This window comes from Pogona vitticeps, chromosome 2 (assembly GCF_051106095.1).
Source record: "Pogona vitticeps strain Pit_001003342236 chromosome 2, PviZW2.1, whole genome shotgun sequence".
Classification (NCBI taxonomy): domain Eukaryota; kingdom Metazoa; phylum Chordata; class Lepidosauria; order Squamata; family Agamidae; genus Pogona; species Pogona vitticeps.
Genome location: NC_135784.1, coordinates 155,713,756 through 155,727,535, shown reverse-complemented (window position 1 = coordinate 155,727,535; position 13,780 = coordinate 155,713,756). Strand labels below are relative to the sequence as shown.

General features: G+C 44.8%; 1 protein-coding gene across 2 annotated transcripts in view; it reads right to left on the bottom strand.

Annotated features, from left to right (window-relative positions):
* Nucleotides 1-3,980, bottom strand: part of TOM1L1 (target of myb1 like 1 membrane trafficking protein) — a 51,959-nt gene extending 47,979 nt beyond the window's left edge. The window contains exon 1 of one of the 2 annotated variants that reach the window (XM_020783997.3): nucleotides 3,719-3,980. Coding sequence is in view for 1 of the 2 variants with exons in the window: in XM_020783988.3 (XP_020639647.3) it covers nucleotides 3,719-3,776 (58 nt within the window). In the remaining variant the exon portion in view is untranslated. The remainder of the gene's footprint in view (nucleotides 1-3,718) is intronic. The other variant, XM_020783988.3, reaches the window with a different exon arrangement.
* Nucleotides 3,981-13,780: the final 9,800 nt, after the last annotated feature.

Sequence of the window (13,780 nt, the reverse complement as noted above, 5' to 3'; positions counted from 1 at the left end):
CTCAATGCTAACAAATGACACAACATTTTTAGCAGGAGACAAAACATCCATTCCATGCACAAGCATGACCCCAAAACGTGCTCATCTTTTTATGTCAGTTTGTGAGGGCTCGTATTTTGGATCCGACATTTCTTTAAAGGAACCAGGAGGACTTTTTGATTTTGAATCAGGAGAAAGGTTTATTGGATTATTCAACAGGAGTCTGGTATCAAGAAGTGGGTCCCATAACTTTTCACCTGCCACTAATGGGTCAGACAGGGGCTTCCACACTTCTTCAAAAAAAGGGTTGATTCTGGATGCGTTCCACGGGCCAGGCCAGGCCATCACTGGTTCTTCCCTTAGAACCTCTCTGGTCTGTCCTTCCAACAAGGGAACGGTTTCCTTCTCTGCGAATTTTGCCCATCCATCATCTCTGGTGGGAGAAAGGGTCGCCCAGGGTCCTCTGGATAGTTTCTCCTCCTCATCTTCTCTACCCTCCATGTCAACCCTCCTCTCTTTTCCCTTTCCACCTTTTCCTTCTTCTCTCTCAACCTCCACCACCACTCTCGAGCCTCTGCCTCTCCCCAGTAAGATGGTATGGGGGGGGGATTTCTCTCCTGTGGCGGTAATCGGCTTCTTCCTTGGGTACTCTTAGGTGTTCCCAAACCCCTGTCCAAGGGTTTTGTAGCCAGACCCATTCCCAACCTGGCGGTAACTGACTATTGTCCCTTTTTATCCCTGCCATTCCTGCTTCTATCTCCACCCTCTGATGTCTGTCTCTTCCCGCCAATTCTGTCGGGATGGGTCACCCTATCTCTAGCCTGCGTAACTCTTGCTCCAGTTCCCGGATATCGGCACCCCATTGTTCTCTTTTCCGAGGAGCGTGAATGGGAGAAGTCTGAACCTTTCTTTCTCTTGTCTGTGGAAGGGATGTCACTCCACCGAGAGGCTCTCTAGTCTCGGCCTCACTCTCACACAGTGGAATGCAGTACTAGCAGGTAGGGATGAAAACAGTTAGATGTTTAAAATTTGTATCTTGCTAAATGTTTAAACTGGCCTTGCTTTGCAAATGCTACAGGCAGACCTTGGAAATTATACAGGGTCAGAGCTCAACAAACGCATGAGGCTGGTGGCTGAGGGTAGAGCTGAGAAAAAGGTGGGGCTGGGAAAGGGCATCATGAAGTTTCACTTGTATTCTGCTATTTATCTATTCCAGTTGCCACAAGAACAGAGGCAGCTCTTGCAGAAGCAGGTAAAAAGTCCACGGCTTGAATATATTTTGATCACAATTTCCCTGACTTTTCTGGATTTCAGACCAATTTCCCTGACCAATTTCTATTTCCCAGACTTTCCAGAAAGCGGCAACCCTGTATCTGGTATGTTGATCAATGTAAAGAACTGTCTCTGACAGTCTGTGTGGTACAATGGTTACAAGTTGGACCAAGCCTTAGCAGAATCTGATTCTAGTCCTGGTGAGTCAAGAATCTCTCTGAGTGACCTGGGCAGGTCACTGTTGCTCAGTTTGATCTACCTCACGGGGTTGTTGTGAGGAGGACTGCCTTGAATCCACACTGCAGGATGTACACGTCACCAAAAAATAAATAATATCTGCAGCTCTCTCACTGCTCACACAACCAAGGGCAGAAGATGATGTTATAAATAGTCCATGATTAGCGCCAGATGCACAAAAGACTGAGGGAGTATCAAACTTCAAAGGACTGCCATATTCAAGCCCTAAATGCCAAACGCAATACATAGCAAGGTGAGAAACACTCTTTCTGTGTGCTCAGCCTATAGAACCCCCTCTTCTTATCAGGGGCTACCTGTAATGCCTGTTCCTGCTGGAAGAAATGTAAACAGGAGGTAAATCATGCAGTGTTTTCCGTCATCAATACATACAGCCGTCTAGAATGGTCTGGTGGTCCAGATAGGTGGGGTATGTATGTATGTATGTATGTATGTATGTATAAATAAATAAATAAATAAATAAATAAATAAATAAATAAATAAATAAATAAATAAATAAATAAATAAATTACACAGCAGTGACTTGCAGTCTCTTTAAATGAGATGAAAAGGGGTGGCAAAAGGGAACTGACAAATAGGTCCTGGTGGCCAAAAGTCAAAACCAGAAGTCACTTTCGAAGTAGCTTACCAAGGAAGGGTGGCAAAAACTTTGCCCCTCTAACTGTTTTGTAATACAAGTCCTATAATCTCTTATCACTTAAGAAACCTGAAAATCCAAAGGCTCCCTGCCTTAAAAGCTAACCCAGACAGGAGCCCCTGATGTTCTTGGTCCCATATTAAGGCATGTGACTGGAGGGGGGGGGGGGTCCCAAGGAAAGGAAGAACTCCATCTGTCACCAGGCCAAAACTAAAACAAGCCCGAATTGTCTGCAATTGGCCTCTTTAGAAGCACTGAAAGGACCGGCCCAAAATGGAGGGAAGGCTCTTTGTTTTGGAGGAAGCAATTCAGAACAGGCAGGCAAAACCTCTTCTGATCCCCAGCTACTTTTACTAAAGTTCTCTCTAGTGACTTCAGCCCTTCCAGAAAGAGGGTGTCAACTTCCCTGTCCTCACAAGGGCCCCAATGCCTTTTTTTCCTATCAGCCTTAAGAAAGTAAAGTCTGTTCCTGTCAGTGTTGCTAAAGTACAATGAGTGCCTCCCCAAAAAACAACTTTTTAAAAAGAAGGCGGCAGAGGAAGATTAGAATGAAGCTGTTTGATTTCTGACAACAGGAGAGCTTTTCAAAGCCTGGGAATCCCTTCAGGAGCTGGAGAGGTGATAGCCCAACAGCAAGGAAACGAATAACAGACTGGGTGTCCCAGTCCCACCAGGTATCCCCCACCGGCCAGGAAAAAAAAAACATCAACAGGAGCTGGTGCCATGTGTTGGATTGCCTTGGCCTGCCCTGACAAGAAAACCACAGCACCTTGATAGGAGCCTCAATCAGAAGCTGTCCGGTATTTCTAGTCTGAGCCCGGTGGCCTGATGAAAAAAAGACACTGGGCTTCCCGCATTGTTAACAGTTGCTTAGAAGAGGAAGTTTGAGCAGGTGCCGCTTTGCACACAAGCTACATGTGCTGAAATTTCCCCCTCCATACAGTTTATTAAAGGTGCACGAAGTTTAATTTCTTTTTCGTCCAGCCATCCTTGGTAGGACCAAAGGCAGAAGAGGAAGCTCTTTCCGTCCCCTCCTTATCTACATCGAGGAAGAAAGGAGTCTACCCAAAGGTGGCACCAGGTAGGAGGTGAAGAAGGTCAATCGCCAAGGATCTCAGCCGGTCCGTTTGGTCAAAGCAGTGCTGCCCCTGCCCTCAGGCTACCCACAGCCATCCTTCCCCCCCCATGTGCCTCCTCACCAAAGGCAGAAAACGGATTGCCATTGTGTGTGAATGTGCCTGGATGGGTGCGCGAACGCTCACCTGGGGCAAGGGCTCTTTCTGCCCGCCGCTGACTGCGGTGCCTTCCGCCTCCCACCCCCATCCCCATTCCCACGGTGGATTGGGAGTTGTCGCCCCACACCCATCAGGAGGACAGACACAGGGACAGGCAGCACCTCGCATTGGGGGGGGGGTATTCCTCCCGGGTCTTGCCTAGTCATACCCGGACGGGGGGACCCTTCTGCCCCAGCACCATCCTCCCGCCGCCCTTGGCCAAACGCAGCGCCGGCTCCAAGTTGCCCGCTGCTTTACGAAGTCCAAGGAGGGGGAAAGCTCGCCGCCTGGCACCGCTTACCTATCAAGTGGCCCACGGCTGTGCCGAAAGGATCTTTCTGGCTCTTCCCGAAAGCCATGGCTCGCTCCTCTCCCCGAGCTTCCAGGCGCGCCCAAGGAACCCCCCGCCACCTCCGATGTCAACCTCCGGCCGTCTGGCGATCCCCGCCAGTTGCTCCTCCGCCGGCTGGGGATCTGAGCAAGGAGGAGTCCAGGAGCCGCCCCCTCCAGGTGGTGGTGATGATGATGATCGCCGTCAAGAGCGTCCCACTGGCTCCTGGCCGGGAATCACGTGCTGCCCGCGGAGATCCAGCCCGCCGCGGGTTGGAAACGAAAGCGTCGCGGCAGCGAGAGAGCAAAGAGCGCGCCCCCCCCCCGGCCCGCCCGCCCGCCCGCGCTCTCCCTCCAAGCCGATCCGACCCGGGCAGAGGGCGCGGCTCTGGCCCGAGCCTGACCTTGTCTGGGCGCGTCCCTGGTGTTCGAGAACGACACGGCCCGCCTCCTCTCCCCCCTCCAGCCTCGGCGTTACAAAAGGCAGGGATCCTCGGAGGAGGGCTTGCCAGTTGCGCTTCGCCCAAGCGGGGGTGGGACTTCCTCTCGCCTTGCCGAGCGCGGGAAAGGGGCTTAGTTTCGCCCGTCGTGCTCCCTTTTCCATTTAGCTCCTGAAATACACAGTATGTTCTTGCGGAACTGGCTTACTTCCTTTTGCTCCTCTCTTGCCGGAGGTTGGGCCTGATCCTTGATCCGAGCTTGGCTTTGGCTATGGCAGCTCTAAACACTGATGGTGCTGTATTATTTATTTATTTATTTAGCTTATCTGCCGCCCACACTACCCAATGGTCTCTGGACGGCTTACAACATTTAAAATACCAAAAAAAAAAAGACAAAACAATTAAAATGCAATATATTTAATTAAAATATATTGCATCCTTCCCTGTCCGCGAGGCGTTTCAGCTGAGAATTCCCTAACCTTCCTTCATTCCCCCCCACTTCTTTTACTTGGAAGGATCAACTGTAATACCGTAATATGTACTTTTTGTGGGGCCCCCAACTGATAGAAGCATTCCGATGTTCTGCGTCTTATGAGTTTTTGACCTTTATGCGTTCCCTTTAATGTCGGTCACCCTTTTGAGCCATCTGCATCCTGTGCTAAAAATCACTGTTTAATGCTTCTGCCTTAGCAGTTAAAGTCTCCCATACCATGCTATGCAAGTTCTGGAAAACTTGGAGGGACTTAACTTCCCATCATAGAAATGATGATACAGTACTTTATATCACCGTTGAAGTTTCACAGATGTTTTCTAAGTTTCCCCATTTTTGGTGGATACTCGCCAGTCATTTGAATGAAGTGGCATCGTCATACTATTTTATTTGTTCATTTGTATTTGTTTAGCTGCGTTATCTATTTGTTCATTTGCCTTTTTGTGAAACGTGCAAGGCTCAAGATGACTAACGTAGTTACAAAGTGCAGTGTTGATTAGACAAGAAGAGCCAGGCCAGAGGTAGGCATTGATATATGTTTTCACAGGTATTCACTCAGCAAGGCAAGCAGGCAGGCAAGCTTTCCTATACAGGCTGGAAGAAAACAGGAAGGGAAGAGTGGACTCGCTGAGCCCCTTGTGGGCAATGACCCTTTGCTCTTGTATTCAATGGACGGGCCTCCATTAAAATCATCATTGAAAGCAAATTAGCCAGGCAAACAAATACATTCCATAATTTTGTTAAAAACCATCAAAGCCGTTTTGAATGCGCCTTCGTCCTCTTTCTGATAAGCAGGAACTATGGGAACTTACATTGTGGTTGTGAAGGGAGGACATTCCACAGTCTGGGTGTGTCCACTGAGTGGACTTCTAGAGATAATGGTATCCTTAAAAGGGTCTTTCTAGAACATCTCAACATAATTGTGCTTTTCAAATGTTTATGATGCACCATGTCATATTATCTATGCATTCTTTCAGTAACTATTAAAACAGCAAATACATATTTTTGTTTTCTGATAATGATCAGGATATGGTCCTAGGTGGAGAATTCAGCTCTCTGAGCATTTTAGGTTTCTTCTCAAACCCTTAATATTTTGAACAAGTTTCTGGGAGGCATGTGCACTCTGACAGATGTGTAAATACAGAACAAACCCAAGGGAATTGGGTTATTGTGGGTAGAGCAGGGAGCTCCTTGCCACCCCTGGGTCAGAGCAACACCCCAACAGATTCTTCAAGTCCCAAACAGTGTTTTAAAAAAAGGTCAGCTATTTGACCTGTGGAAGGGGAAAATTGAAATTAATACAGCAGACATTTGGTGCTTTTTATATCCCCTTGCAACTGCTCTGGCATCTATTTTGTAGAGCTGTCAGTAGACATGGGGGCAAATAAAGAGTCACAATATTAGTCAGAAATCGCTGATTTGTCAAATATTCTTCTCTTCATATTCGTCAGTTATGCAGACCTCAGTGAATACGAAGGGATGAATAGTTACCCATTTTACGCATCCCTGTAGCCAGAGATCAGCAGCCCATAGGCAGAGAAGGAAGGGCTAGGGTAGGCTAGCCCCTGCTCCCCAACAGCCTGCCCTCCACCTCCTTCCCACTGCCCCCATTGCATCATTTCCTTGGCCTCTGTCACCACTGCCATCTTTGCAAAGATGGTGGATGCGGCTTTCCTTAGGGCTCGCTCTTATGCTCTAAGGCAATGGTCTTCAACCTTGGGCCTCCAGATGTTATTGGACTACAACTCCCAGAAGCCTTCACGACTACCTCTGCTGACCAGGATTTCTGGGAGTTGAAGTCCAAGAACATCTGGAGGACTAAGGTTGGGGACTACTGCCCTAAAGGAAACCAGGTTGCCATTTACAAAGATCAGAGGACCTCTGACCACTACTAGTTTCTAGTCCTTATAGATACAAAGATGGATGTGAGCAATGCGAAGCTGCCAAAGCTAGAAAAGTAGCAAACTAAGAACACGTGAGTGATGTGATAGATTTTCCACTTAGTCCCTTGACCCTTATGGTCAAAGTCATAAAAATAAGCCAAAGAGTGTGGTTTTTTTTAAAATTAAGTATGAAAATTTTTAATACATATTTATATTATTAATATAGGTTGTATAATTTAGCTTGTATGATTACAGAACTTGGATTGCTCAACAATTTATTTTTTGCCCAACTGAAAATATTTTGAAAGTACAGATTGCATAGAGACTTGGGATGAGTAGTGACTTACCAAAATTAATATACCCAGCTTACATCACACAGGTTCTCATGTGTATCATGTGTATCATCTGCGGATTTATGCTAAAATCAATTTTGAACATTATATATCCAGAGTAAACATGAGGGCTTCGCATTCCTATACAAATACAAAGCCCACTGGCACAGGTGGCCGACCTGATTAACACCCACCCACCCCGGTTCCCCTCCAGACTACTTGCTGTGTGACGTGCATGGCCAGCATCATCTTATGTGTCCCAATTACAGCAGTAATCTGGTTGTTGAAGCTCTGCCTCTCTGCTCACCGGGCCACTCCACAGTTGAACAGGGAGACACATCCTCCCACCCCCTTGCCAGAATGGCCGGGTGAGCAGGGAGGCGGGGTTGCGTCAGCCAGGCTGTTGCCATGATTGGGGCACAGAGGGTGACACCCTGAGTCATGCACGCTGTGCAGTAAGTGGTCTGGCAGGTTCTAGGGGTGGGTGGTAATCGAGCTGGTCACCTGTGCCAGTGTATACAAATAAGAAGTCCCCATCCAGAGTTGTTTATATCTCTGGAGCAGTGATTCTCAACTTTCTCCAAGAAAATGGGCTGGAACTTCACCAATTCAAGACTCATGTTGTAAAATTGATGATTTCATAGGGCCATTTTGAAGTACTGCATTAGACAATGGAGCTACACTGCTGTGAGAATGACTCACCTTTCCTGGAGCATGGGACCTAGATTTTCCCCTCCCCACATTTACAGACCCTGTGACTTATCAATTCCTCATTAAGAGTGTAGTTCCATACATGTAACTCTGAAGGAGGAAGTTTTATTAAGTTCAACAGGATTTCATCCCAGGTCTGTATAGAGTTGCAACTAAACACCATATTTAGGAGGCTTTCTAGGATACAATACTATGTTTATTTGCCTTTCCTTGAAGTACACAGCTGTGCTCGCTCACTTGAGTCACCAATAACTGTTTTTCAATTGGATTTGTAAGGAGGTGTCTCTGTGTTTTGTTATCAACTCAGGGTCAAGGTTAAAGGTTGAGTGGACTAAATGAGCTGCCAGAAGCAGAAGGCAGGTTCATCCATCCACTCCTATGATCCTACAAGTGAATTATCATGACACATTAGAAAAATATTTATTATGTAAACAAGAACAAGAGGAGAGTACTTGTTGAATTTTGTGGGTGTAGGAGATTATTGATCAGCTAGGCTGTGGTGGGATATTTATACACTGGCTGAAATCCTGTTGTAAGTCGCAGCTAGAGTAGGCCCATAGAATCAGTGGAGATTTACTACGTCAACTCTTCCATTGATTGCAGTGAGCCTGCTCTAGTTACGACTTGCTACACTGAACAGTTTTCAGAATCGCTCAACTGGTATGTCCACTGCTGAGGAATTCTGGGATTTTTAGTCTGAAAAAAAGATAGTGGAGTGGCAGATAAAGTTTATTAGTGTCATTTTTCAGTGCTTGTGGTAAGCACCTCTCTGTGATTGAAGTTACAGCAGCTGCATTCTACTCCTTTAATACCTGAACCTCTCCTGGTTGTCTCTGAATTGCAAGCTGCTACTGCCATGAAAAGGAACAGAACGTGGAGCTGCTCATTGTTAAGCTTGACCCAGGCACTATCCATGGAAGCTGATTTTGTCCAGCAGCTGCCAGTTGCTGATCTTTTGCTGGGAAACGTTTCTCAGGCCTGATTGTTCAACTCTCCAAATATGGTATCAACCAAGATGAGCAATAGCTCCTAACAGATAGATACACTGGCAATGGAATGCATAAATCTTTTGGATGACAATGAAGCCATGACCGCAAATGCAAAGCAAAAATGTATTAAGGTAAAAAATAAAGATCTGAAATGTGAAACTTTCCATGTGAAACATCATCTTCAGTCACAAGCCTCTTATGCCAGAACACTTTACATTTTAGAATGTGTTTGTGTTTTCTCCCATAAAACTTTTGTTGTGCATTTCCCGGTTGTGGTTTTGTTGTTACCCAAAAGACTGAATGGTATTCTTTGTTTTTGTGAGAAAGAAATAAGTCTGCATTTCTTTCACTATTGATAAGTCACAGGGTTCTTTCATTAGCATAGCTGGCACCAATGGCTGATACCTGGAAATCATATATCATCATTATATAAATATGACAAGGATCCCTTGAATCCTTTGGGGGGGGGGAAAGCACCATATATATATCATATATATGGTGCTTCCCCTCCCCCCAAGGATCCAAGGTGTCTTAGAGTATTAAAAGAAACAAAGCTAAAAGCCTAATAATAAATTACTACAATATTTAAAAAGCATTAAACAAATACATTAAGAACAATAGTAAAATTTTGTTCTCATCAGTCCTCACCAGTTGCCTTTGCTGAATCTCTGAAGGAGAGATGGTGCCACTACCTTTGATGCAACTTAGGTTGATCCCCTCAGGCCCCATTGCATGTGAGAGGGAAAATGAGGAGTTTTTCATTGTTGTTTTGATGGTAATATTTCTTGGCTACTCTGTTTTCATTTGTTTTCACAGCAAACATGTTTCCATTTAATTGTGCAGGCTGGGAGACCGGAAGGACAAATGTTGCATTGTGGAAAACTAGACTTGTTTGAAAAAAATATTGTGGTCTTATTAAGAACACTCAGCAAAATACAGATTTCCTGAAAACAGAGATTGTCCCCTTGATCACCTCAGTACATCAGTATGCACAAATAAAGCAGCCTATGTCAGAAAGTCTATTTACATAAGGAGTATACAACAGTTTTATACCAACGTAGGCCAGCATCCAAACACTAAATTATGCTGGTGTAAATGCAATAGTTCAAATTATGACAGCAAATGTTGTGCAAGGAAGCTCACACCCAGAGACACATTTGTGAACAAATGGCGATGTGCTGCCACAACCTATGCCATTTCACTCATGCAAGCATAAAGTTGTAATTGGATTCCGACCACTGATTCTTGGTCTGTCTTGTGTATTGGCCTCTCTGTTTGGCTGTAAGGGACTCTCCTGGATGTCACAGAGAGGTGGACTCTTGGCAGTGGCTTTCCCCCATCACCTGGCTATCCTTTAAAACTGCAAACACTGGAGGCAGGATCTTTGGTGTTGCAGAGCCTATATTGAGTGACAGGTGGTTCTTGCCCCAAGATCAACTACCTTGACTTTCTTCAAAGGATTGTGGTTGGGAATTGTGAGTTTAAGCAAGTGCTGGATATGAACACAATATTTAGCCATCCAACCACATCCAGTGTCAGGAAAAAGTTCACCTGCTGATGCTGGCACATCATCAAACCTCTACTTATTTCCTGGACAGATGGCAACTGTACACAACGAAGAGTTACTTTGAAGACACTTACTATCCATCGTTTTTTGTTTTTCTTTTAAGATGCAGCATGGAGGACCCGGATGCCAATGGGCACATTATTATCAGATGACTGCAGAGCTGCACGTCCAGCCCCTGTCAAGGAGGACCAGTAGGGGATCAAACTCCCAACCACATACCTAAATCACTAAGCTATCCAGCAGTTCATTGGAGTGTGTAGTATTGTCAATTTTGGACTAAGAGACTAAAAACCAATATATTGTTCTAATTTGCAGGTCAGTGTTCTCAGGGGGAGGGAGGGATGGGAGGGACGATCCCAATTTCGCAGAGTTAAGGAGTGCCCTTGGATAAATCCAAGCAACCACAGACCAATAATCCCACATACCATCTCTATTTTTAAATACTTTATAAAAAATTCATAAAAGTGTGGTCTACCACATTATTGATGCCATAGAAGGTGCTTTCAGTGTCAGTCAGCCTTGTGTAACAGATCAAAATACACTATGGGACTATTCTCTATTGTGATTGGGTTCAGCAGCAAAACTGAGCAGTTCCTCTTTTTTGGTGGGATTAACCATGAGAGTCATATTTCTTTCAATCAAACTTTTATTAACAAATGTAGTAGGAGAATCAACAATAACCTCAGTAGGTCCAACAGGACTAGCTTCTAGCGGAAACTCAGTCCATGTTAACGAAAGTCCATAATTTAACTCTTCACCTCTTAACGCAGGGATGGTCCGAACTTCTCTTTGTCGGCCAGTTTCCTCATTGGACCACTCAACACCATGCAGGTGGTCCCACGGTAATGGTAACAGGCCCAATCTTCTTCTTGAGGCATCTGAGCTGGTGGAATTGGTTCCAGATGGACCACCTTCTTCCTAGGACTTTGTGTCCATGGATACATTTAAACGGTCCATTCTAAGGGGTTGATTTCTCCCAGCTGAACTTCTATACCATGACCGCCTTGTCATGCACAAATCTTCCATCTCTCTCTCTTTACTTCTTCCCTTCCCAGTGCATTGAATACATCAGGTCCCTCTCCTTCTTTCTTCTTCTCCTCATGTTCCGGATTAACCCACTCCTCTGATCCCCAACTTCTCCTCTCTCCTTTTTCCTCCTCCTCGGTCATCAGGAAAACTTCTGCCCCTCTTTCTCTCTTTCCTGCCTCCTCATTCTCCATCTCTCCTGCTCCTCCTCTTCCTGTATTTAGACCTGCCATCTCTCTAGTCATGGTATTTATTACATTATCACTTCTTCCTGCCTCAGACGTGTGAGGGAACGGCTCATTCCCTTCTTTTACTGTCACCTCCATCTTCACATGTATTTAGTAACTTTTAATTAACTAATTTATTTATTTGTTGGAAATTAAGGTAATCAAAAAAAGTAGTTACCTTTTAGGAAAACACAGGAAGATTGGATAGCTCAGTGGCCTAAGTCTCTGGATGTGGAGTCAGAGGTTGGGCTGTGCCTCCTGGACTGGAGGTTGGACTCCATGATCCATAGGATCCCTTCCAGCTCTGTAGTTCTAAGATAATAATGATGGTTGTTGTTGTTGTTAGACTAGTGTCATGCGTTCAAGATCTACTGTAAAATTCTGGGAACAAGACAAGGATTTCACTTAAAACAAACTTGCCTGAAAGTACTCAAAGACCCCTCCTTTTAAAAAATAAAACAAAGAGATTTGCATTTTTGGCATGCCAACTGAATTTACAGATTCTTTTCATCATTTTTAAAAAAAATTATTCAGGGATCAAACTAATAAGTTGGCCAGACATTTAAATGACCCTGAGACATCCTCATATGGGATCTTAAGTGACCTTACTTATTTTTTTTAAAAAAGAAAAAGAATATCTGATAGTTGGCTAAACCATGTTTAGAAACGATCCCTATAGATCCTGAGCCCAGTTCAAACGTAAGACGCCAGCCTGAGGGGCACCTGAAGACCGAAAGGTGACAGATGTAGGAGATGTTGCTGACCTAAGCTTGCCTCTCTCATGAGTAGAGGAAAGGAGAAGTAGATTAATCTGTACTGTCAAGGAGATGCTGTGAACGTATGTCTTACAGAAAGTAGAGGCGTCATAATTAACTGTGCTGTACTTAATGTAAACACCACAGTCTTGGGCCAATGCAGTAAGTGGTTACAGAACTCTGGAAAGGCTGTGAACAAAATAGCCATAAAGCGTAATTGCCTTTGACAGCTGGATGCAGGTAGGATTGATGGACACCTTCTGTACTATCAAATCAGAATTTAAATCTGTGGCTTGGACAGTTTTACTCGTAATAGGTGAGGCACATGAAGGACAGATTCAAAGCATAATTATTAAAGGCAAGGTTCTAGTCACTGCTTTCAGGGAGTAACACACACACACTCCCAAACTCAGCGGCACTGCTTACTAAACATGGTTAGGATGGCACTGTGTTTGCTTTTGTTTTGCGTGACTGAGGAACCTTGCCATTTCAGGAAGAGAAATGTTGGGTTTGCTATCTGTTTACCTACTTATAAGCTGAAGGCTGAGTGCATTGAGATAGCAAAGGAAGACCTACAAACGTGGCAACAGGATGTCATTCTTATTATGTCAACCCATAGCTCCGTCTCCTGACCATACTAAGCTTTGTAGTCAGATAATAGGCCTTTATGTGCTGAGGGATGCTACTATTACAGTGTTTATGTCGTGAATATCAGCCATGCCAGACATATCCTTTGGGGTGGAAGTGGTTGATATAAATGACACTGGATAAGCAGGAAGTGTCTCCTTATAGGGACCAATGGTTCAAAGATGGTTTCTTGATGACATGGACTATGATTCTGGGGAATCTGTAATGCAAAAGCCATCAGCCTTTGAGAAAGTAAAGAGCCCCCCTCCCCAATTCCTAGCTAAGCCTGACGTTCTAAATAGAGCTGGGGAATTGCATGTAACATTAATTTTATTACCATTAATGACATTTGTTAAGACATTAGCAGGCGGTGCATCATGTCCTCTCCCAATTTGAAGAGACCCTTGCCCAGCAGGCCGAGGCAAAGAGGAAGTCACAAAAGCAGCAAAACCAGGGAGCTGGACTGGGGACAGATTGGATTTGTCTTCAGTGTGGAAGAGATTGTCACTCTCGAATCGGCCTCAGCCACACTAGGCGCTGTTCCAAGTCTTCCATACAGAGCACGTTACCGTAGTCTCTCGAGACTGAAGGATGCCTAACTATATTTCTCCCCAAGAAGAAAGCGACTGAGCTCACCACAAGATATCTAATAACCAGCACATTCTTTTAGTTTTAAGGTTAAAGAAGATCTCTTTGTACTGAGGATAATCTGTTGTTATCAGGTATACATGCTGGAGTTGTTCAAAAGCATCTAAACAATGGAAAACAATAATTATTCTGAGTTTCCAAATCAGGAAACAGGAAGTTCAAGAGCCCCTGTTAGGTTGTGTTGGTAAGATACACCCCTGCAAATCATGTAAGTTTGCTCTGGTACTGGGGGTTAAATGTCACAATTTGACACTGGGGACAAGGAAAAGGAACCACAGGAACCAAAAGTTATTGACAGATGAAGCCCCAGTGACAATGAAAACCTGTCCTGGAAATGC